General features: G+C 34.9%; 1 protein-coding gene across 3 annotated transcripts in view; it reads left to right on the forward strand.

Annotated features, from left to right (window-relative positions):
- Positions 1 to 9,571: 9,571 nt before the first annotated feature.
- Positions 9,572 to 27,120, forward strand: part of nmo (serine/threonine-protein kinase nemo) — a 208,727-nt gene continuing 191,178 nt past the window's right edge. For all 3 annotated transcript variants that reach the window (XR_015071945.1, XM_085958251.1, XM_085958250.1), the window contains exon 1: positions 9,572 to 10,356. Coding sequence is in view for 2 of the 3 variants with exons in the window: in XM_085958251.1 (XP_085814377.1) it covers positions 10,082 to 10,356 (275 nt within the window). In the remaining variant the exon portion in view is untranslated. The remainder of the gene's footprint in view (positions 10,357 to 27,120) is intronic.

Here is a 27,120-nt window from a genome sequence, read left to right on the forward strand (position 1 = left end):
TTTCAAGCTTTTTTTATATTATTACTATATTTATATATTATTTACCTGGTGATACATTTTATTCTATTTTCTCTAGAAGTTGTTTTCTATTCAATCATCAAGATAATTAACGAGTGAGATTAATTGTTTCTCTTAAACACCCGTTGTGTAAATTACAAAATAGAAAATGTTAACAAATAAACAATGTACACTATTGATATAGTATCCCCGATACGGTAATACCCCTAAGTTACGTTGAAGGTGGTTCTACAGTTGGCAACATATGTTGACACAACGTAAATTGAGAACACAATTTTAATTCTCATAAGTACAATCAATAAAATTGCAATAATGATTGAGGGTTAATTACAATATTTTTATTCTAAAAATCTATATTAACCGATTCACTGCGGAACATTTAATTACTTTTTAATTACCACATTTAAATAATATGCTAATTATATCTAATGGCCCCCTAATCAGGATACAACAGCTATGGCGTTCGCTCTGTAAGGATTAAACAAAATAAAATGACAGTTTTTAGTTTAATTTCTTTTTACACCTGTAAAATTTCTTTGTAACAAAGGCCCCCTGGGCTAATGTAATTTTTTAAATTATGTATATTTTTTTTAATAATAAATGCTCTTGCTGTCAAAAAATCATATAGTAAATTTTTAATTAACTATTTCTTTTATTCAACGAATAATTCATAAGATTAAAGAATGTACCATTCTAATTATATTAACCCCAGTTATTAATAGTAAACCCAGGAGATGCAGGTTCGATCCTGCCGGGTGTCTTACTTTTTTCAAAAAGAATATTTCTATTGGTTATAATATATTTTCTCAGAAGTGTTTTTCAAAATTATGTATGTTCATATTATAGTAAATGTTTTTTTATTCATTGCAATCTGGAAAGAGACTTTTCGCGCCATCAGTGAATTTATTTTTCAGGCCCGTGGGTTATAGTTCAAGTTTGAATCAAAATGAGTTAGGGGGTGTCACAATCTGTAATGATATTATTTATTGCTTCATTAAAAACATGTATAATATAAAATAAATATTGATTTAATGTACCTATTATAAAATGTATATTATAATATTTGGATGGATTATTTTTTGTGAAGTACTTATGCATTAAAACAATAAATTAAATTGATTATTATTGCCAGATATCCAAATGAAATAACGATATTTAATTTTTTCATATTGACATACAAAATGGCAGTCAATATTTTAACATTATGTTATATCAATTCAAACAAGATTTTAAAGACTGATAAAAATATACATTTTTAGATCTCAAATAACCGCCACATAATGTAATATTGTTAAGTAACACAAGAGAGCTTGACAGATATATTTCGTAAATTATTACCATAGACAAAAGGGTGTAGGTATATTATTATGAAATTTCAAAATTCGAATTTTTATACGGAATGTAATGTACGTTTTTCAACTTAACTATTACAAAATTAGTGTACGATTGTTCTACGTAATATTAATAGGAAATTTAAAATTTTGTCATTTGTAGTAAATGCATATTATTGTGTATGATATTGAATAATCAATGTAGATTATAATACAGTAAATGTTAATACATAGAACACATTCTATTATTATATTATGTATTTAAATGTTATAATAATGACCATTGAAATTCAAAAGAGTTTGTTTGAAATGTAATAATGTCAAACTATAATTATTTATTGATGTTGTGATTAATATTTAATTAACATGATTTAAAAACAACTATTATAAACATCAGTGGTGAAGAGTGGAGGAAGGCTGTTAGGAACCAACATAAATAGTGCACACTAAACTTTGTTAGTTAAACGTATTTATTTTCATTTTAGTAATACCCCGTTTACACGTGCATGAATTTACTGATGACAGTGTGTATTATCGCGGCCATAACAAGAAAATGCACGTGTAAACACGTATTATCGTGCAAGTTAAATTGCAATATTGAAATGCATGGATCAAAAAAGTTCAGCAGCTTCTGAATTTTCACGCGACAGTTGGAACTTGTGCGATATCTGTGCCTGCGAACCTGCTAGAAAGAAACAAACTACACCGCGCAAAGCATTTTGATGTTTACCAATTTTCACAACCAAGCACCATATAATGACAAAAACTCGTCTCGTGTACGCTTGAAGAATGAGATTGGTCAACACTTTTATGTGTAAAAAGATATTATCGCGATAGTTTAATTTACATACTATTGGTGCCAGTAAATACATGCACATGTACAGGCACTATAAGACTACAAATTACTAATGGTATTGGTTAGTTTTTAAAATTCAATTATACCCTGCGTAAACCAAGCCACAATAGATAATAGTCACAAAATATCCATCTATCTATAAAATATTTTTAATCTATTATGGTTCGGTTAGGTAGGGTTTAATGAATTTTAAAAAATGAACACCCATCTGTAATATTATATATTCTTAATTTAACGAAAACAAATAAGTATGACTGAAAAAGTGTGCACTTATTTTTATTAAAAACTAGATTGGCTACCGAACATGGTTCTTAAATGAACCGATGGTGTTTTACTCTTCAAGCATTCTATTTCAATTAGTATGTCAATGGGCTATATGCGTATGTATAAAAATGAATCGTACAACCGTCATGTTGCTTTAAAGCTCTTTAAGACGTGTGCAATTTAAAACAGTAGCCTGATAGTTTGTCATAATTTTTGAGTTGATAAAATGAATGATGAATGAGTGGTTCACAAGCCAAGTGAACCAAGTTCATTCTGGTTAGTTTTGTATAAACTAGGTTCAAACATAATATTTGAGTATTTCTAATTCTGTAAGGGTATGGTTGTCCTTACAGAATAACTTAAATGTACTCGAGATAACACTTCAGAATTGCGATCATACTCTTCAGAATTGGATATACTCAAATGTTATATTTTAACCTAGCTTACTCATAACTAACCAGAATGGACACTCAAATAACAGACATGATGATGGTTTGGGGGGATCCATTTTGAAAAATATCTATAAGAATGTATTAACAAAATTTAGCAGGTGCAACTACTTATAGCTTCTAGTCGCTTAACCCCTGAATTTTATGGGTGCATTCCCCATACCCAGACGCTTATCATCTAGTGATAAACACAAGGTCTTTAGTTATACCTACAAATTATTGCGAGTTTCACATACACGAGTGGTTATCGAATGCGCGTGGCCTAGCGGTCATAATTATTAGGATCGTTTGTGTCTGGTTGTGTAGTCCACGCTGTTTTGTCTTTTAGACATGTTGCATGAAAGTATTAAAGCAAACATTGAATGCTCCGGATGATTACACCAATTATTCATAAGTGTCACACGTCTTCCAGTGGCAACAGGACTTGTGTGTTGTAGATTGCCAAGAGGAGTCAGGCCAACCCATTGAGAGGACTGTTCGACAGCTTATCATCCGGTCCTGACAAAGAGGAAGAAGAAGCGCATATTCCATTCACCTATATAATTTGTATTTTTTCCGTTCCTGGGGGGGTCTGGAGCAGAAAACATCCCGCTTGTGTGCGTGTGAAAGTGATAGCATGACATTGCCAAATCTTCTGTTTCACTTTTCAACACCTGACTAATTTGTTTTTAGTTCAATTTTGAATGTGCGCTATTCAGTGAAATATTTTCTGTTGTACTGTTCAAATAATTTTTGTCATTTTATTAATTAAAAAACTATGAAATAAGATGCTAGATATGTGTATAATATTATATTAATAAAGAATATTTTTAAAGGACTCTGTCTAAAAGTGTAAACATAAAAATAAAATTCACAGTGAGTAATTTACAATATTTTTTATAGCCATGAAAAATGTAAAAAAAAAATGTATCTTCTTTTTTCAAAATACTAGTGAAAGCGAAATCTACCATTTATTTAGTTGTTTATTATTCTCTATGACTTGATTCTTGGAATGCTAAATATAATTATTATATGGACATCAAAATTATTTAATAAAACGCTCCCCTTTACAGTATAAAGTATAATGCTATAGAATCGACTCAATTATGTTCATCAAATATTTGATTTATCAATTTGCATTTTTGTTTTTGTAATGTAATAAATTATCGATTCTGATAAATATTACAAAAGTATTATGTTTATTTTTTATTTATTACTTTCGAAAGAAAAAAACAATTTTGTGCAATACTTATATAGGGACAATAATATTATAGGGATACTTGTGTTGAATTCTCTAATATTATCTTATCTATGTCCTCAAACAATTGTTTACTAAAAATAATAGTATTCAAATTAGAAACAAAGAAAATTAATTTGTATTACGGGCAACACTCCATGGTGTAAAATATGTCATAAAGTTATCTTGTGAGAATTTTTGCAGTTATAATTTATTTAAAAAGACGAAGGACATTAGTTAGGCAACATTAAATGTCATAAAAGTAAAATTATTGGTTGTCTTTTAATAAGATAACTTAATAGCCAAAGACATTGAGGGAAATCTTCTCTAAATAGACTAAATGATGAAGTTAGCTACGTGTCGTTTTGAACAGAACAGAATTTTAGGTTCACTAAATTAATCGATCACCTATATTAAAAAATCTGCAAATATTGCCCATATAAACCCCAAGCGGTATCGTCAATCTATCTTGTAATATTTGTAAATTCCATTTTGGTCAAAAATCAGATTTTTATCGAATATGTTATTGTTTGTAAGGTTCTTACACCCATAAAAAGTCTTAATCATTTAAAAAAATCAATCCACAAAAAACTCATAATGTCAATACAACAAAAGAAAAAAATTCGAACCTTTTTCATTGAATTTTGACAGTATGTCATACATACAACAAAGAAGGTTGCCATCTTCAATGCATCAATCGATGTTTGGAATATTAATTTTTCTATGGCCAATTCAACCCAAAGAATTTGGACAGTAAAAAGGAGTCTTATAGCGCCTGTACACGTGCATGGATTTACTGTTGGCAGTAGTACTTATTTTCAAATATCGTGACAATAACTGTTTTAACGTAAAAGTGCTGACTGTCTCTCCATTCTCATTCTTCAAGAATAAGCGAGACGCGATATTGTCATTTTATAGTAGGTACTATTTTGATAGGTCGTATTGAAAATCATGACAATGATCAATGACATTTAAAATTATTTTGTTAGTGTATGAAGCATAATTAAGTTGATAACTCCATAAATGTTGAAATCACTCAGTTGCCATTCCGATTTTCTGGCTCTGAGCATGGTGGTCATTTTTTATGTTCATTATGATTACTTAGTCGAGTGCAGTTATACCTAAATGGTTTTACACAAATTTTGCAGAATTTTTCAATTTACAAATCGTGACAGATTGGCTTTTTACACGCCGCGCAAATTGGTGAATGAATGTCATAGTAGAAGTGTGAAGTTCTCTTCAAATGAACATGCAATGCGATTTAACCCATAGCTGACTTAATCAGTTAGTGATCCTTTTTTTTTTTTGCTTCAATTTCATATATTTAGTCTCCATCTCTATAGGAGAAAGTGTTTTTAACATTTTTGATTCAACCGCGCTAAAAATATTGTGAAATCTTCATGAAGTGTTGTAATACAAAAAACATTCACATGATAAAGTATCATTATTATGTTTGAAGTTTCAAACTCTATGGCATTGTTATTTTAAATGTCAATGTGGATATTATAATATTAGGGATTTCACTGCATAGTATAAATGGTTTTCTGAACAAAGCTCTAATCTTAATCATATTGTTGAATATTTTGCACAACTGACTGCCTTTTACAGTTACCAATTATTATTTATCCTGTGGTTGTAAAGCTCTTTATCGACTGTATAGTTATTTTCATATTGCTTTTATACCATAATGTTTATATATTTTAAATCAACTACATATGAAAATTCTCTGTGATAAAAATAAAATATTTATTCATGGTAATATTTTCTTTTACTCTGTGATTATAATAATTAATTACCCCTGACATCTTTATTAGGCTGGTACTTTAAATAATTGAGGAACTGAGAATTGAAGGAATACAAGATGAGCACCAGTGATGTCCTGTAGGGGTAGGCAGTAGAGGTGAGTTGGAAATACTGTCACCAGTTTGTGTACTTAAGTTTCGGATGAAACTACCCATACTAAGTATTTGTTGCCCAATAAACTTGTTTCAAGAAACTTGAAACGTATTAGATGTTCGAATTCGAACGCATTCGATAATAATATCATCGCCGTGACTCGCTATTCCGTGATGCTGGTTGACTTTCAACGCTATTGATATTAAATGCGCGCGAGCGAGATATCATGATACACGTATGTCTAGCCGTGATATTATACTCAACTGTCATTGTTCTCCCTTTCTCCTCTGTTGTAAAGTTGGTATAGTGAAGGACAGAAATGGTCACGTCATGTTCGTTTTATAGTATACTTTTGAGTTCGCCTTAGGGTTTTAGTTTAAGAGTTTTAGTTTCAGTTGAGTATGAAACTTTATCGAGTCCAGGAGTTTGACGCATGGTATGAGATCTCGCCGTCCGCTAGCTAGTTCGTAGTCTTGCTACGTATGAAATCATCGCCTCGGCGTCGCGACTCGCGTATGTTTAGTATGCGACGGGTTTTAGTTTTAGTTTCAGTTGAGTAAGACATTTACATCGAGTTGACATCAGTCGCAAGCCGGAATAGCGGAGTTCTGATAACTGAAAATGAATAACTGAACTGACTACGCGTTTATCTGGTTTTGTCACGTCGAGTTTCTCGATTTTTAGTGTTATAATTGGAACTTATAAACATAAACTGAATTCAAATTGTATGCGTGATTGTATAAATGGATAATAATTATATTATACTTAATAAACAATTATTGTAAAAATGGCTACTAAAAGGTTAAGTTTCGTGTGGAATCGTTCCAAAGAAATAGTTACAAATTATGCCATCTGTAATGTTTGTAAAATAAAAAATTCATACAAGTCAATGTCAAATTTGAAGAAACTTTTACAGCGCAAGCACCCAATTATTCATATTGAATTTGCCAGGCAAAATATAGCTCCACCTGTAAATGAAAATACTTTACAGATAAATGAAACCAGTGCTTTTAATGCTTCAGTATTTTCTACTGAAACAGGAGTGACTAGTACCATAGTTCCAGCTGTACCTGTCTCGAAAATGGGACTTTTCGAAAAGCGGATGTATTTTTAACGATTCTATTATAGCCGATATTTCAAATACTAGTAAGTATTTTGGAACAAGTTTCAATACTAAGTATTTTTTAATACTGGTAGTAAGTATACTTAGTCTTCAAAATCGACCAGTTTTCCCACCTCTAGTAGGCAGATTGAGTGTCGCTTGGTGGCGGCAGTTACTCGAAGGGCGGCAAATGAGAATCATTTGGTATATTATAATATATAGATACAGCTACCTAAACTTAGTAATAACGAAAATATTTCGAATTAAAAATTCAGCTCGCTTGTTGGAAACAAAATGTATTAATTGACATAAAAAGTTTAACAAGACTGTATTTTTTTGTCGTGTTCCCAATGTCTAGTTTACTTCCGTTGCCCTTCGACGTCCGCCGTTGAAATTAAAGATGCACCCCCTCCCTCTTACGGAGCGTCCCACCTACCGCTCCTGGTTCTATCGAAGTAGCCATGCAACACGTTTTTTAGATATTATATAATACAATTAATATAACCATGGTAAAAATATTGTATAAAAAATGGGGCGGCACTTTGGCGCTGACTAGGGACAGAACTTTGTCTAGGGGCGTCACTGATGAGCACCTGGATAGAAGTTGAGTAAACTGACTTGAAAGTTAAATATGCAATTGTAAATTCTACAATATTACTGTTTTCAACATTCTGTAATTAGGTTCGGTCATTATTCCAAAAAAATAAATTCATAATCCTTTTTAATGGAAAACATATACAAATTAGATACATTTCTATGAATATAATAACTAACATTTTATACACAGGAGTACAATCCAATGCTAGAAATAAAATGGATTTAATTTTTCATATGAAGCATAAAAAGGTATGTTATGTGGGAAAACTATAGGTAGGTACTATTTTTTTTGTTATATATCACTTGTATTGCTTTTTAGTCTCTCATTTAATTTAGTAGGGAAGATATTACGCGAAATAAATTGTACACAAATTCTTTTTGTTGTTTAACAGCTATGAGAAATATGGATAAAATTTCCTCCTGGTAATATGGATATTATAACATTCCCGCTTAAATTCAAAAAATTTCCTAGGGCAACATTACGATTTTTAAGTTTGTTTTTCTACCACCGGAGATCGCTAGTTACGATTTACACGCCGTATTGAATATATGACGCGTGCGTCAATACTCTTTTCGAAAATCTTAAAAGTTATTTTTTAAATCGAATAGTTTTGAATTAAATTCAATTAGGTTTCATAAGTAATGGCACTTTCAATGTTAATATCTCTTTACTCAAAAAATAGCCAAGGGTAACATTTAATAGACCAACAATTTGAACTGTATGCAATCAAATGTAATGGTTAGGTGACATACCAAAAACACTGTCGCTGTTGAGTCGATAGAATATTTAATCGTGTTTTTCGGAGCATGATGAGGCGCATTTTTTTCAACTAATAATGTCTAACAACATAAGAAATGCGAAACGGGTAAGTGATCCATTTATGTTCTAATTATACTAGCAACTCGCCGAAGCACGCAAAGCGTCAACCTGAAAAAGCAACTACACGCGATGTTTTAGGTACAGATTGGATCGTCTCGAAACCCTCTCTGCTTGGTTTATCACATTAATTGTATCGCTAGTGTTCAAAATTAATCATTGATCAAACAATCTTTAGATTGGCTTAAACTATTGAAGGCATCTTAAACTATTGAAGACTACACAAAGTATCAAGTTAGAAGTTGCGGATTGAATTATCTATAATTGCATGTCTGTGTCGTATTATATTGTTTGTTCATATGATGAACAATATCCAGCGGCGACAATGACAATATTAACAGTGCACGAATGGAGGTTAAACTGTACACATTATTTGACACATTATCATCTTGCATACTTATATTATATCTGGATGCAAGAAAAATCCCATTCCTATTATTTCTTTTTTCGACCATGTCTAATCCTAATATGAAATCAATTATAACCTCCACAGAGTGGAGGTTATAACAGATTTTGTTTTTACGAGAAATTTATGTCAGCCACTTGCTCAACCTATTAGGTCCATTATCTGGTTCATACGAAAATTGAAAAACAATATGTGTACTTGCCAGAACCAGGATTCGAACCAGGGACCCATGACGCCACAGGTCGGCGCCTACGCCTCACGGACATCGTGGAAGATAAATTCCTATTATCACTCTATAAAGTAATTTCATGGATAGCTAATAAGATATTTATATAAAATATATTTTTAGATTACTCCTACATGGAAAGTGATAAACATTTGTGGTCTTATTAAAATTCCGATAAAGTTGCTGATGATGAGTATTGTATTATAACAATTTTATCGGCGCAGTTTCCTGAAGGCCACAGCTAGCGAGCAGCTGTCGAGTTCGGTGTCGCCACAGTCGGCCATTGTTCTCTTCTCTCCCCTCGCGCGACTCCGTCAACCCCTCCACCTCTTCAGTCCCGCTGCAGCCACGCACCGCGTCGGGCGGTGTCGCAGCATTATCTCCGCTTCAACTCCTTTGTCCTGAAAGAGCCCCGAGCTCTCCGCGCAACAATGATCAGTTGACGCATTTCGCAGATCACAAACGGAATGTGACATCAAAGTCCTGCGCCAAAAATCACAGAACAAAACTCCAGAGCGGAAGCGGACGACAAAGAAGACGCAAGTTCTTTCGCGTAAAGTTCACCGTGAGATGTGCAATGTTTTCATAAATACCTATCACGTATGCTAATGTAGTTTTATTTTTCGTTTATCTATTTTGCTATATTTTAAAATCTGTGATAGTAATAAATTTCGTGAAGGATCTGAGATCTGTCAGTTGAGAATCGCTCGTGTCATTCTCGGTTGTCAGTCAATATCGCGATCGGCTCGTCGCGCGACTTTTGAAGTTTTTTTCTGCCGAAGAACGTGATAAGCCCTGTGCGCGGTGTGCCGTGTGTCCTGGACGCAGTGATGGATTAATCGGATGGCGACCGTAGGCGGTCCGACGCGGCAGTCGCGCGTGTCGATGAGCGTGTCCATGTCGCTGATGCAGGGCGGAGGCGGGGGCGGAGCTGCCCAGGCGGGCGGAGGCGCCGGCGGAGCTATCCTGGCGACGGCCGCGGCGCCCTACTACCAGGCGCCCCCCGCGCCTGCGCCCCCTTCTTCGGGTCAACAGGACCACCACGCTGCTTCGCATCACCACCCCCAAGATGTTCTGCCTGACAGGCCGATCGGTTATGGAGCTTTCGGAGTCGTATGGTTAGTATTACTCATTTCTAATTTCCTCCCCTATACTGTCTCCTTGTTCAACAATATTTGACGAACAAAATTAACATCACAATATTTATTTTTCGGACGCGAAGATATTCCTAAAGTATCAATGATACACATTTTTTCGTGGTTAATTAGATTCCAACATCAGCGATTATAGACGACTCCTCGTGGGGGTAGGCAGGTCATGCGTTGCTTAGGGACGGAAAATGAAGGAACGAATACAATTTTTTGAGAGCAATGGTGGTTTTCAATGACGCAGACGATGCGGTCGCTTCATTAGAAAATATTAACATTTTAGTTTAAAAAATAATCATAAATATTGTTGAATTGTAATACCCATTGCAATATGTATTGCCATCTTCCATGTACTTCCACGCAGTGACGCCCCTTGGAACTATGGAGGTTATACGTTGCATAAGGGCGACACATAGAGGGCGGCGAAAGAAAGAACATATTTAATATTACAACTTTTGAGAGCAGTGGCGATTTTCCAATGAAGCAGACGCTACGATCACTTCATTAGAAATCGACAAAGTTTAAAAAATAACAAGCATACAAATCCTGACAACATAACTATTGTATGGTACTTAATACATATTGTGCACAGGCAACATTTTCACAAAGGTGAAAGGTCTGTCAGCGCCACAGACCTTCACGTACCTAAAACCATCACTGTTTAAGAGAACGTTTCATGGAAGTGCTCTAATTATCAGTACATCGTACCTGGAATGTATACATGCCGATTCAAAGATTTTTTGATGTATTTGTCTGTTTGAGATAGTCGGTAATTAATCATAAAATAGACATTTTGAAACTGAAATGAAAAGGGGTGGTATTTAACCTGCTTATGGGCGGCACTTTGCCTAGGGACGTGGCTGATCAACGTGTGTGTGGATGCAGGCTACGTACCCAATGGGTATGGTAAATAGCTAACATCTCATCATAGAAAAAGTCTGTTGATTCTTCCATGTTGCGCGGTTAGTTGACCCGACTTGTAGAAAATTTGAAAGAATCGGTTATTGAACATTTGGTTAAGGCTACTTCAGCTGGGGCACGGTCTAAAACGATTGTGACTACGCGACGCGAAGATTGTGCAAACGACGCGTGTAGAACAAAACGTAATTTGTCATAAAAAATCAACATGCGTCCATTTAGTGTTATGTTTATTGTTGTATTAGTAATAATAATAATAATATACTCATTGACATGTTTTCTTTTTCAAGTAAATGGGTAACGTTTTTAGTCATCTTTACACGATTTAAGAATTAATTCCCCCGACGCCATCACAAAACAAATTAATTGAGCTCGACTGTCGCTCTCCGATTGGCAGCGAGTCCGAAATTTCGTCGCACCTATAGTTGAAAATTATTTGCCGTTTCACTGAAGTATGCTCTTAACTAATACCAAATCCAATGTTAATTTGATTCAGCTGGAAGATTCAGATAATAAGAGGTGGAAGATATAAAATGCAGTTGATTGACGTAGGTACTTATTGTATTTATAATTCGCTCATAAGCAGTTCAAATGCTTCCTTTCCCTCGATATTGTTTTTTTACAATGAATGTTCGTTAGCACAAGCACAATGAACCAGACATGATTATTGTGCTAGACGTGAGATTCAAACCAGCACCCACTGCTTCAAACCCACCGTTATGTGGGTACCGTTAATCCTAAAGACGGTAACGATTTTAGCACCCTAAAACATGATATTATTTCACGTTGGTAGACGAAATTTGAATGAAGGAATGATTATGATGTGTTTGAAGAAAATATTTTAAGCTTCGTAGTGCTGAATTAGTAATCTATTTGTTCGAAATCCCAGGTAATTATAGCTTCATACCTCATATGCAGGTAGTCTTTTACTTTTTATCACCATTTCTAGCACTAAGACCTTTGGCAGACCTTCGCCAGAAACCAGCGCTTATGATTTTCTGTTATTTTTTACCAAACAATCAGGAATCTCAATTTCGGTCATCCAGGACTTCTCCTGCCCTCAGGGGATACGTACATACTTAGCCCGGCCCGCTTTGCTCGTAAATCCTGAATTCTGTACACGTGGCCAATCCACCGCGTTCGCTGCATTTTCAAATGCCACGTGGTCTTTTCCAACAATTATACTACAGTGAGATTTACGTTTTGTTGGTTCAGATAATTGTTGTTTGTTGTTTCATCGCATAATACCTTCTCAGATCAGTAATTCCCTGTATATGTATCTCTATACCGACCATTCCTTATACTGTCAAGAAACTGTTGCCACATCTAAAAGAGTTAATTCGATTTCAAAATCATGCTCAGTATGCACATTGTTATGTAATTCAAGATTTAGGTGTGTCGTTATCCCACCTTGTCATGCTCTAGTAGTCTAGTATCAGCGCACAGTGAAAGCGCTTGGTCGCACAATTTTATTTCCCTCGTTCCAACGCCACGTGAGAGACCGTGCATTTATAAAGGTTCGGAGTGTCTCAGTCTCGGGTAGCATCCTGGGCACATGTTCCAGCCACGTGAAACATTTATTCGTGATTACATCCGTCACTCAGGTGATCGTAACGCGGTCGTACTAGTGTACTGCGAGAGGTGTTAAATCTCAAACTTCAAAAGTCTGGACCTTGTTAACGTCTCAACCATACGGGGGAGATAGATATTGCACATTTAATGTAGCACGCACGCTGCTGTGTTGGCGAGTTTGGTTCTAACTTCAAGTTACTGAATTTAAAAAACCAAAACAAAATATCAACAGTTTAATAATCCAGTTTATAAATTGCATTTGGATTTTCCGTAAATATGAAACTCGTGGCAGTTAATTTTCCATATCAATAATAACTTCGTTATTTGCTTGTTTATTTTGACCTCAAATGAAAATCAACGTTACAATCACAGTTAAATGATTGGTTTAACCAACTAAACTTACTAAACAATGTCATTCCAATTCATTCATTATCTATGGTAAGCCTGACAAAGTATTACAGACATACTATGGATTGACAATTATTTAATAATTTACAGTGCTCCCCGGAGATGTGAAAATATACGACTAACTGGTATTTTTATGACACAAAACTTCATACCTTCAATTTGTTTCTTATTTTGACAGTAAGTTATCACGCGGCTTTTTCTATCTGATTTTTGGACTTGCTACAAAGTCGCCGATTGTCAATTGCCTCGGCATTAATCGCGCCGGGCTGGGATGCAATGAATTGAATTGAACAAATTACGAATTAAGCACTATGCACTGTGTCGCTGCTTAGGACAACTGCACAGACAGCTGGTTTACCAGTTAGGCACTTTAAACCCGTTTACAAAGGATTTAATTACGCGGTTTACAATGACGTGTAGGTATGTTGCAAGCGGTTGGCTTTGTCTTGTTTTGATGCACAAAGCGGATGGATGTAAAAAAGTACAACTCCGATTAGATTTTATTTTATAACGATATCGTTCAATGTTACTTGATTTTACGATGTTCAATCGTCCTATAATGCAGGAAGAAAAGAGATTTCGATAACTTATTAAGACGGTACTTCAGTGAAACGGCAAATAATAGGTGCGACGAAATTTTGGACTCGCTGGCAATCGGAGAGCGAACGTCGATGTGTGAACACGTCAATTTGTTTCGTGATGGCGACAGGGGTATCAATTCTTAAATCGTGTAAAGATGACTAAAAAACGTTACCCATTTACTTGAAAAAGAAAACATGTCAATGAATATATTATTATTGTTACTAATAGAACAATAAACAGAACATTAAATGGATGCATGTTGGATTTATATGACAAATTATATTTCGTTCGGCACTCGTCATTTGCACAATCCGCGTATCGCCTAGCCACGATCTTTTTAGACCATGTCTCAACTGAAGTATAGCCTTAAGAGCGTACATAAGTGAAACGGCAAATAATTTTCAACTGAATGTGGAACGAAATTACGGCCGCGTTGCCATTCGGAGAGCGAGTGTCAAGGTGTCTGCACGTCGATTCGTTTAGTCATGGTGTCGGATGAAAATATTCTTAAATCGTGTAAAGATAACTAAAAAACTTTACGTATGTACTTAAGAAAACATGTCAATGAATAGGTATACTATTATTTTATGACAAATTATATTTCGTTCGGCTTGTGTCATTTGCACCCGCGACCCGCAATCCGCGCATCGCCCAGTCACGATCTTTTTAGACCATGCCTCAACTGAAGTCTTTATGACGAATGAAAAGTCACTAAGCTCTTCGAATCAACTGGACTAATGACTCTATACGTGGCAGTTTGATCGTTTAATTTTGAAATACATAGTTATAAAAGCAGTTTGTTCAACGTATTTTTTATAACTTTCCAATCTGTATCAGATGTCTCAATAATTTTACTCTTCGTTCGCCAGCTTTGACAGCATATATCTGTGGATCAGATGACTTAGTTGACAGCATATACTTGTGGTTGTCGATAATTTCTTTCACTTCCACCCAATGGCGAAGGAGGGAGTAACGCTGCGGAGATCCGACATTAATTGTGCACACTAAACTTTGTCAGTCATAATTATCTGTTTTCATTGAACTATAAATTCAAACTGCAGATGGCGGCAAGATTCAATTTTGAAAGCTGATTATGTACATGTAAATTGTACGTAAAACATTTCACCGTGGCACAGTTCGCCGTGAGCTTTTTTATCGGAAAGAGGTGAATGTAAACTATACGGTCTCCAATTTTATTAGATTAAATATGAACATTAATTCAATTTTCATATCTGATTTTGGCAAAATTCATGAATTCAAGAATGAAAACATAACCTAACAAATAATCCAGTATATCGGCTATTTTCACAATTTGTTTGCTGCTGGCTTCCTGTGTAAGTGTAAACTGAACCGTGTTTTATTTAGACATGAAATTTATGTCAGTACTATACGACCCAAAGAGGTCTTTAATATACGGCCATATATTTCCGATACAACATTTCACGGTGCAGTGTGATACGGCTAACTGCATACGTACAAGTTTCCGGACACGCTCCGAAACAACACTGAATCCACGGTTATTATCTACTTATTCTAAGTAAATAAACAGTACCTAGCAGATTCGCACTGTTTTTTTAAACAACAAAAAAACAAAAAAAACATAAGAAATAATACATAGGTACACATTTTTTATATTTCCGATACAATATTTCACGGTGCAGTGTGAAACGGCTTATTTTACTGCATACGTACAAGTGCAATTTGTATTTTTAGTTGAATGAAAACAAATAAGTAGGTATGAGTGACAAAGTTTAGAGTGCGTTTTTGTCGAATCTATACACTATACAGCCTACCACACAGGCAGATAAAAGATAGCATTTTTATGGTGTTCAGTACCGATGTGTGATCTGCCAAGGATAATCCTTAGCCTTAGGCCTTAGTAGTTTTCGCCACCATCAACATACTCAACAGCCGTTTACGATTATTAACAATATATGCAAATTTAAGTACATTGTTTGTTTGTAAATGATAATATTTCAATGAATTGTGCGCTGGATAGACCGGTATGTTCTAAATTTTTAAAGCAAATAACAGGTCCACGGTCTGAATTCTCAGAACTATTTTGATTACGAATCTTCTTATAAAGTAGTATTTAGCCATTCAACGGAAAATTTAAATATACAAATAATAATCAGTACTAACTGTGAATTCAACTGGTTTCCGTTCGCATATAATATGCATTGCTTTGTGTGTGTGTCGAGAAGATGCAAATTAGTAACATGTCTGACGAAGTGCAGAATGCATTTTTTTGAATAGCCAAATGCATACTGACGCATCCATCATACATTGTTGTAAAGTATGTCGAGGAATGGCATATTAATCATTTTACGTCTTGTCATTTTAACATTATAATAATATTATGTATTAATTCAAAACAAATTTTTGAGACTCCTTTATTTGAGGTTATATGGGTACCTGTGGCGAAGGGTGGAGGTAGGCTGTTAAGATGCGCCATAAATAGTGCACACTAAACGTTGTCAGTCAAAGGTATTTGTTTTCACTGAAATAATACTACAATTTACAGACGGCGTTGGTTAGTTTCTAAAATTCAATTAAAACCTGCGAACACCAAGTCATACTTAATAGATAATAGTCAAAAAATACTGGTATATCTATAAAATATCTAAAATTATGCTATTAAATCATAATATTTTTTATCTGTTGTACTGTTATAGTTAGATTTAGGCAAGGCTTGAAAAAAAATGAACGAACAATTTGTGTAATATTCCAACTAAAACAAATAAATATGAATAAAACTGTGTGCACAATTTTGTTGTATCGCCCCAAGTATACCAAAACCATTACGGTTTTGTTAGGCAGGGTTTAATTGACTTTTAAAAACTAATCGACACCATCTGTAAATTGTAGTCTTCCTTCAATAAAAACAAATACCTATGATTAACAAAGTTTAATGTGCACTATTTGTGGCGGATCTTAACAGGCCACCTCCACCCTTCGAAACTGATGGGTACTATCCTTGGCTTTATCCAATTGGCTTTCTCTTAGGTATCCTTGGTGGTATTGACTTGTCTGTCCCTGATAGCTATCTTACTAATCGGAAGCATTGGTTGTTTGTGCACCCAAGGTACAGAACTAACCTGCCATTGGTTGCCAATTGGGAGGGCAATGACTCTGTTCAAACAAATCGCTTCGGATGTTGATATATTCCACCTACGTGAGAATGAGTATAGGTGGGCGTTGTTTTATAAATTCTTAAAATATGGTCCACTTAGGTCTTAGCTTATTCCGTGCTTTATGATTTATAATTTTTGTACCTTATGTATTTGTTTCTTCTTTACACTGTTTTAATACTATTTCCTTGTTTTTAACTATCATGTTGTAAAAAAAAAATTTTTGAATTCGAATTTGAAATTATTCCGTTTAAAAATCTGTATGCGATTATTATGATGATTTTAGTTATATTGATAGTTGGAAAAGTAAACTATTTTATTACAACCTGTTCCGTGGTTGGGTCAAAGTCAATTAAAGATAAAAGTGTTCAAATTTTAAATGACTTAATTAAATCTTCATATCCGTTTCAAAGTGCTGCCATCTTCACCGCTGATTCACCAAAGCATGGCCTTAATAATTATGAACTGGTTTAATCAATTATTTATTATGTATGCACAGAAGTAAAAAATATAATATACATATTCGTAAGAATTGTTTGTATTACATTTCGGATGGTTGAAGCCCTCGTTATCACCTTCCCATGTTATGTATTTCTGCATAATGTTAACATGGCCGACAACTTTGTGTCCACGCCATTGGCGGCTGAAAGTGTGCATAATAACTATATTATGCAAGTATTGAAGTAGTAAGCAAGCATACTTATTACCTGCTTACAAAGTGCGAGACCTTCACCCAAAAGTGAGGCAAGTATGATTGAATGTGAATCGTATTTGAATAATATTACTAATTCATTGCTTGCTAAGTTGTTTCCAAAACTTACCTACGTAAGTATTTACTGCACATTGATCCGGTTACTGCAAAAGCGGTGTAGGTAAATACTTACCTGATACGAGTAAACAATTATTTTTTTGTTTTTTTAATTATCTTTTAAAATAATCTGAAAACTGCACTCTTTGCAAGAATTTTAACAGTCATAATTAATAGCATATGGGTAACTCAATAATACTTAATATTGTTAGATAATTAGTGTACCAAAGGCATTGTACTTTATTTACCCAATACATTAATACTTACTTTCGTTAATTTAAAACTGGCCAAATGCAAGAATTATAATCACTTGAATGTTATTTGATATAGTAATCATCATTCAATAAATTGGTGGTAGGTGAACACTAATTAAGCCCACGATGGCTTATAATGTCGTGAGTCTGGAAAATACACATTGTTTTTCAATGTGTGTTTGGAGTCGAGAGTATGTAACCTAATGCCGGGTCCACACTGGCAACATGTCGCGCGACAACCTCGTTAAATTTTACGATAAGTATGATAATTATCGTAAAATTTAACGAGGCTGTCGCGCGAAATGTTGCCAGTGTGGACCCGGCATAATAATTATGTTGAGCAAGTGGCTAATATCCATTTCTCGTGAAAACAAAAATCTGTCAATACAAACCTCCACTCCGTGGAGGCCCCATGTAATCTTTTTATGATGTGGATGAAAATGTGTACTTTTTGCCTCAGTTAACTGTGTTTAATTTATGACAAAAAACAACATTGATTCCAGGCCTTTTTGTACTATATGCCAGAACAACTGGAATGGTGTTTTCAAGTTCATAATGATAGAAAATCACAAAACAGATAATAAATAATATAATTCCGATAGGCTATAATATATACCAATACAGTAAATTTTGACACAGGGTTTTAAATGTGTGAGTGTCCTACGAAAATGAAGCACGCATTATAGACGTGCAATAGCGTGTGTAATACACCAATATTAAATGAGCATCAATGCGTAAACCGAGAACAGTTGTCAGTATTCGACGTATGACGTTTTCTTGACACGTGTTTAAATTTATCGCGTATTCTTCCTTACTCGAGATCGGTTGCCTGCATCATCTCCATACCCGTTAGGTATTTCAGTTCCCATTATTTATGAGTTCCCCGTAGAAAATCGTTGTTTACATTGTTTGTTGTTGCGCTTTTGCAGCAGTAGGTATCACTTCTGCGCGGTGCAGTTTTTTTACACCTGAAAGATAAGAGATCTGTCTTGTGTAAAAATTCAATGCGTACCGGAATGATGGTGCCATAATGAAAACTATAATGTATTTTGAATATAATTATTATGAACTTAATTTTTAACCCCCAAAATTTTCATGTCTGCCTCATCACCTGATCGTTATTAAATTATGTGGAATAAGTGGTCCATTTAACGAAGGAAGGTTGATATTTTTTGTCGGTAATGGGCATACTAAGTTCTTTCAAGCACTAAAGTTTGAAATTGTTTTAATGGACCAACAAGAAACAGAAGTATAATCTTATTTTAACTGGATTTTTCTGCATTATGTAAATTACTGGTTAGTTAGTCTCTGTTCAACTTTATTTATACGTTATTCTGTGAGCTACTTATTAATCGGATTTGTCTGATAAGAAGTTTATCTTCGTTGGCAAAATTTTAATGCATTTAAGTCAAATAGATATTTTCACAGTCTATTTAATCTCATGATAAATAAATGTCTAATTCTTTACTTTAAAAAAATATTTCGCTTAAATGATAGCCAGTTTTTATTGCAGTATATATTCGGTTGACGGGGTTATATGCTTGATCGCCATTGGAGAAAAGTAATTGAGACAATTTCTTGCTAGGTTAGATACTCAAAATAGAATAAATCGAAGCTGTTATAACACTGAATAAACAATTTGTAATTAGGTTAAAACTACTTTCAATCACACGGTAAAGATTGCAATACAAGTGATTCTAAAGCGCGAAATATAATATTATGGTGCATGTCGCGGAATATCACGTGACGACACAGTAAGCTCAAAGCTGCTACGGGAGAAAGTGTGCAATGTCGTTTTTCTTGGTGTTTAAAATGTTATTCCCACCCCTTGCACATTTTCAACCTTTAAACTTAAACGAACATTGTCAGTTGGCAAAATCTGCCGTAATCACTAAAACAATAATGAGGTCACCTCACGTTGAACCGCACCACACAGACACCTGCATGACGCTTTGAACGTTTTTATCATATTCCACATGCCTACACTTTTTCTAATCATGTCAAAATCACGTATTTTGTTTTTAGTGGTTGGCACTATGTATTTTATGTAAGAATATTGTTTATTATCTATGGTCTGCAGGTTGGGTTCTGTTCAAAATATTATCTATGGATATAATATTGCAGGTAATTTTACAGTACGCAAACGTAGAAACTGTTAAAATTAATTGAAATTAGCATGAATAATTAATAATAATTCAAAATACTAATACATTAGAGTTGGCTTTCTCTGTAATTTAATTTAGAGAGGTGGTGATCATTCAAAATATCCTCCAAATTAATGAATGAAACCATATACTAAATTTGTCGCCCTGACGGTGACGTGACATGCAACTCAATTTGATCACAACTTTATAGGTTTTTGTTAAATGTATAGTGTTTTCGTTAAGTGTTAAATGTATAAATGTATTTTTTGGAAAAGTACACTTTTTATGATCTGCTAGTGTATGTATAGTACCTATGGAATGGTGTATCAATGCATTGTTGTCATATTCCGCCTATTAAAAAAATACTATCAAGTATGGTGTGTAGCAACTAGCAAGGCCTTCTACAGTCAGGCTGCGGCATCGAATTGCGAGTTACGATGGTAGTGCTTGTTTTTGATTATTTTCTAACGCAATGCGGTAACCTGCTCGCAGTAAATGAAGATTTTCGATTGCATATCTCATTTGTACGTATTACCATTTATTTAAATATGAAACAATCACCATTTTCTAATACGATCAGTTTCCCATATTGCATTCGAACTATAAACAATTAAGTACTAGCACTACGAATGAAATTCACAGTTTCGTGCCGCGGCCTGACCAAAATGGGCTTTGGACACTGCAAAACGTGTTCACTTTCGCATTGATATTCAATGGGGCTTTTTAACTGGCAACTATTGGATAAATTTTATTTTAATTTATTTAAGAAATCCAAAGTCATCGACCTGCCTCAATCATTCTTCATTTTCTATCTCGTGGATTTTAAAATACGCTTAATTCGCCGGACCTCCGTCTGCCGAATTGATTCATCAGTTTCTTTGTCTCGTGCTCTGGCCAGTTGCCAAATTACAAAAAAAATACTCACTCAAGTGATTTGTGGACTCCACACAGCTGACATTTTGTACACACTGTATCATTATTCAATGTTACAAACTTGAGTAGGTAGGTACACAATAGTTCTGTTTATTATTTATATTCAGAAAAAAAACAAGAGATCTTCTTAAGTATCTAGATCAGTGTTTCCCAACACTTTTTTACACTTGCGCACCGCACCGGTGAAAATATTTCACGGCTGCGAAAACAAATAAATATACCTAACATGAAAATTATTGTTGATTGAAATAGTGATCAGTAATTGCCTGTTAAACCATCTCCGATTTTAAGAAGATAATGCAGGCCTATAGGTAGGTTGTATTAACATTTTTTTTGTTATTTAGAGAAATGGAGCTTAGCCACTTACTCTACCATTTAGGTCCAAACATACATTGAAAACACTGTGTATGAATTATTTCTTTTTGTTGTTTAAAAAAATAGTGAGAGTTTGCTAGTGTTTCTTTACTTAGAATAAGTAGTTAGTTAATAATCGTGGATTCAGTGTTGTTTCGGATCGTGTCCGGAAACTTGTACGTATGCAGTTTGCCGTATCACACTTCACCGTGAAATGTTGTATCGGAAATATATGTCCACAGACCGTCCAACCTCTTTGGGTCGTATAATAGTACCTACTGACAAAAAAATTATGTATAAATAAAACACGGTTCTTGTCGGTTTATACTTTATAGGAGCCAGCAGCAAACGAATTTTTAAAATAGCCCTGGATTATTATACTGTTACAATATACTGGATTATTTGTTAGGTTAGGTTTTCATTCTTGAATTCGTGAATTTTACCAAAATTAGCTATGAAAATTGAATTAATGTTCATATTGAATTTAATAAAATTGGAGACCGTGTAGTATATCTATACGTCATCTCTTTCCGATAAGAAAGCTCACGGTGAAATGTTTTACGTACACTTGTAACCGTTTCGGATAGACCAGGGGTCGGCAGTTTGCCAAGTGAGAAGAGCCAAATTGTCGAGGAAACAGGATAACAAAGGTACTAGAGAGACGCATATATGTAATATACATATGTATGGATATGGATTTTTAGGGGGGGAAAGTTCAAGATTTTTTATTAAAAAAAATAATTAGAACGGCGTGCATGCATCACTTTACAATATCTGGCAAATAGCTACTTATTTTTAATTGAATACGTCATGAATGTAAATTTTCATCTGTTATTCTGCTTCTAAGTTTATTTTTTTATTTGGTTCATAGATGACAATGTTTGTTCGCAAATATATTATGTAGAGCCAAAGATTGTGAGAATAGCAAAAGTTACCGCGTACTATGTTTCAGGCAAACTATTCCATGTATAGTATTGTTTCTATTTTAGGCAGTTGTTTTATAGCTGTCCACTTGTGCTGAGAAATCAAATTGGATTTCTCTCTTTTGAGTTTTTCCAAACGGCTGGTAAGATCTGCGAATTTGTTGCTCCACAGCTTGAGATGAGGTGAGATTGGAGTTTATGTCTGAAGAGCCGCAAACTTCTATGCAAAGAGCCGCGTGTGGCTCTCGAGCCGCATCTGCCTACGTCTGGGATAGACGAAGCGCTGCATTGAAATTCGTTCTGTTTCTGTGTTTCGTTGTTATTACTGACATGGCCGATAAAGTTGTCTCAATTGAATTGAAAGTCAAAAATGCAGTCAATTTAATGTGTTTGTAATTTAGAGATGGATATTCTTCTTTCACTGATAAGATGTTTGAATTTTATGTCTGCACAACACGGTGGCATCAAAAGACAATTAATTCGATTAGGTTTCTTTTTTTTACGAATATATTATTAACCACAAGCATAGCTGGGTTACGTTTATGAGAAGCGCTTTCAGAAGGCAAGTGACGAATAGGCGGCATTTAGTTTCAACTGGAGACAGTCATCAGTACCAGCCATTCTGCATTGAGTTGAACGCTGCTCCAGCTATTTCCATTCATATAGCAAGCTCTCTTCGCAAAGTGCCATTTCCTGTGATGTGGACCGTGGCCCCCACAAGAGGACGGCTGACAGGGCACTAGCCTGGGGCCTGACGTGGCGGGTCGACCAGTTAAGTGAAAAAAACACTATAAATTTGCTCTAATAATTAAAAAAGTCGCCTGCGGTGGTATTTCCCTTAATGATATTTAACATTACAAAGTATGTGGCTGTGCGATGTGATATGATGATTGATATAATTACTTTAATTGATAATTGACGTGTAGAATTTTATTTTATTATTAATTTAAGTGTGTTTCCTGACTTAAAATGACTTTTCATCCAATGCACGTTGCTTGGTTACCACAAAATAAGGTCGCGATCAGTGCTTCATAACATGCTAAGTGCCGACAACTCAATAATTCGAATGGATTTATTTAAAAATCGCTAAAAATACACACAATACCCTGAACCTAGGGGTTCCGTGTGAACCACTCGGGAACAGTTCTGTAGAAAATCGCACAGCCCTTAACCTTAGCGATATATAGGGAGGCCCGTCATGGATCCTGGCATGGGCGCCCGCTTCAAAATGTGGTGGCTGTGGACACCCAGGTATTTTAAACTGTCGACACTTTTAATGTTTCGCTAGTTGCTAATAGTTATTGCACAAAACGTTGATCGATTTGAAAATCAAAGCGAGCTGATTTTGTTATGCAGCCAGTCGATTGAGTTGTCGAATAGGACATCGTCATTAGCGTAAAAACCTACACCATGCGGTAAATGTGAAATTAAAAGATTCTGTACATAATACAGTATAATACACAGTTCGTAGTTCAAGGACGGTTGGTCTCTTAAAACTAAAAAGAAAAAAGTAGGTTTATAAGAAATTATAAAACTCTAAACATGTTCTGACATAAAGGATTGTGCTCTATAGTGTATACTAAAATACGGATGATTGTCGTATCTTGTAATAATTACGCTTGTAGCAGTCGTTGAAGTTTCCCGACTATAATAATTTAACTCTCCACGCGTACTTGCGCGATTGTCAAACGCGAATAGATGAGAATTTCTCACGGGCCCCTCGACAATATCAGCGACGATTTATACTCACTGCCTAATCGTTGGGGGCAGCCTCTGCGTTTGGCTCGGCCGCGGCTCGAAGCCCGCAACGGAGAACGTCAGCGGAGCGCGTCCCCCCTCCGGAGCCCCCTCTCCGGGCGGCGGCGTACCCCCTCGCGTGCGATATAGTTCGGTGACCTCCCCACGGTACGGGCAACCCCTTATTATTAGTTTATTATTGTCCTTATTTGTTCCTCTCCCCCCTGGTTTCTTTCTTCGCTGCTTTTGTGGGCCCCGTCGTAAATGTTGAAAACCGGTGTAGCTATATGATATTCTATTGATAACAATTCATCGACTATTGACTAAAAATGTTTCGGAAAATATCGGTGAAATCAATTACAAGCATATTTTAATTTAACGTAATATTTATCTACCACATTTTTTCGTTCGCTCTACAATCCGATCTGGACCTTGGCCGCCCCCGAATGAGGTTTACACAGAACAACACTAACATGGAGCCCTCCAAACCAACTGGCCCGCACCAGACTTGGTATTAACTCAGTTAGTGCTGACACCGCGACTGGCGCGTTTGCGTTACCTGGCCATTAGATATAATTAACATGATATTTAAACGTGGTAATTAAAAATTAATTAACAGTTCAGCAGTGATTGTGTTATTAATCAAGCGTATCACGAGGCCCACGCTTGGATGTTGTTAAAAAAAGCTTAAACAATACGAAAATGTGACGTTTACGAATTAATGACGGTCAGGCCATAAAACGCAAGAAATGCAATTCCCACTTGACTATTCTCAAACTTTACCAATATTGAATGCTGGTTTCGTTTAAGTGACAAACATTAATGCATATTATGATAAGAGAATTAACAGCGTCTGTACACGTGTACGGATTTACTAACGCGTTATTACGCGTTAAATAGCGTATAAATTAAACTAGCGAAAATAACTGTTTACACACAAAAGTGTTGACTGTCTCGTCAATCTCATTCTTCAAGCTTAAGCGAACGCATTTGTTGTCGTGTGGTACTATTTGTTAGGTTGTGAAAATCGGTCAACGTCAAAATTCTCTGCGTAGTGTAGTTCTTATTTTTTCCGGCAGATTTACCACGCATAATATGTCATATAAGTTGCAACTATCGCCTGAAAATTCAGAAGCCGCTAATTTTTTGTGATCCACGTTTGCAGTCTTGCAACTTGCACGATAATACGTGTTTACATTTTTGCGTTTTATCGTTATGGTCGCGACAATACGTACTGCCTAAATAAAAACACTACCTGCCTTTTAATACCTATTATAAAAAAATATATACATACCTCATTTGTCGGTACGTACGTAAAATAAATACTTAATTGACTTTGAATTATTCAAAGAACTCTCTTATTAAATATGTAATGTTTTACTTTGAACAGTGCTGCTTTCAAGGGACGATTTGTTCTTCTCTTTATTTCATCCCCTACCTTTGTGTGCGTTGTGCTTTACTTTCTGAGGAATAACAACCCGACATATTAATATTGTAATGTGCAGGTTTTCAGTGGACCCATTTTACGTTCCACTTATATTATTTTATTCTCGTCCGTTGAGTTTGGTGTCGTTCAGAAACACGTTTCAGTCGTGGCCTGTCCTGGCAGAGGCATTCTTCAGCGGGGTTAGCTGGAGTCCTGTGATGTCCCCGTCGGGTTCGCGAAAACCGGTTGATAGAGTGAAAGCGTATCAGCGAACCGATTGTTGATTTTTTCACGTTCCTATATACTATATTGATAAACAATTGTTTATCTAATCACTAATGTTATATTTTGATTCATATGGTGTACACACACTGTACTATCTTTTATCATAATAATATTATGAATTGTACTAAGTATATCTGAAATTAATTGCTATAAGTATGCATGTTACGCCAATTGTGCGAAATTGACTATTACATGAAATGGGCAAAATTTTGGCTAATTCGTGTAATAGTCAAGCCCGTTGCCTTATTCATGAATTAGGTAAATTAACTGCCGAGTGCGTGAATTCGCCAGGGTATAGAATTTTTAAACTATCAACATGACAGTAGAAAAAGTAAATTTAATACGGATGGTTTTATTAGTTATAATTGGACATAATATAACATTATTAGATTAGGTTAGGTTTTGTAATTCTGAATTCAACTGAATGTCCATTTTGAGGTTAGCTAATAAGTGTCAACAAACTATCACAAACATACAATCGGCCATTGCACGATTGATACTCAAGCACGAATCAAATCGCGAAAATACCTTTTAATGAAATTCTTCCGTTATCATATTATAGTTCTAGATTTTTTTTGGTCATAGTAAATGGATATGAACGTCATTGTAGTTATTGATTGGTATATTTTTATATAATCAATGACATTTGATTTGACACATTTGGTTAGTTTGATTAGTTGAAAAAAACACCACCGTAGCGCGAACATCTATTTTGACCAATGCATGAGCATTTGACACATTTAGTTAAGTTACAAAAAAACACCACCGTAGCGCTACTATCTAATTTGCCAAATGCATGAATTAGGCAGAAAAATTACTGCCGAATTCACGCACTCGGCTGATATTTTGTCTAATTCATGAATAAGGCAACGGGCTTGCATTTTTCATGATTTAGGCAAAATTTTGCCCATTTCATGTAATAGTCAATTTCGCACATTCGGCGTAACATGCACACATATATTTATAATAATTTCATTACGACCATCCGTCAATGCAGTAATATACCGCTATCTAATGGTTATATACAATTGATTACTACACAACGCTCAATCAAGTTGAAACCCTGAATATGTATATTAATAAAAATGGTATATTATATTATTCTATGTGTAATTTCACACAATATTGTAATAATCGATGACTTTCAAAACCCGACAGAACCATACGGAAAAAATATAACTGATGATACGTTTAACGCTGTTTTGCTTATATGTATTGCATTAGGATTAAAGGGTTTATTGGCTAGTAAAATTGTATAG

Source organism: Rhyacophila brunnea, unplaced genomic scaffold (genome assembly GCF_057557595.1).
Source record: "Rhyacophila brunnea isolate RB1 unplaced genomic scaffold, BYU_Rbru_1.0 scaffold_7, whole genome shotgun sequence".
Lineage (NCBI taxonomy): Eukaryota > Metazoa > Arthropoda > Insecta > Trichoptera > Rhyacophilidae > Rhyacophila > Rhyacophila brunnea.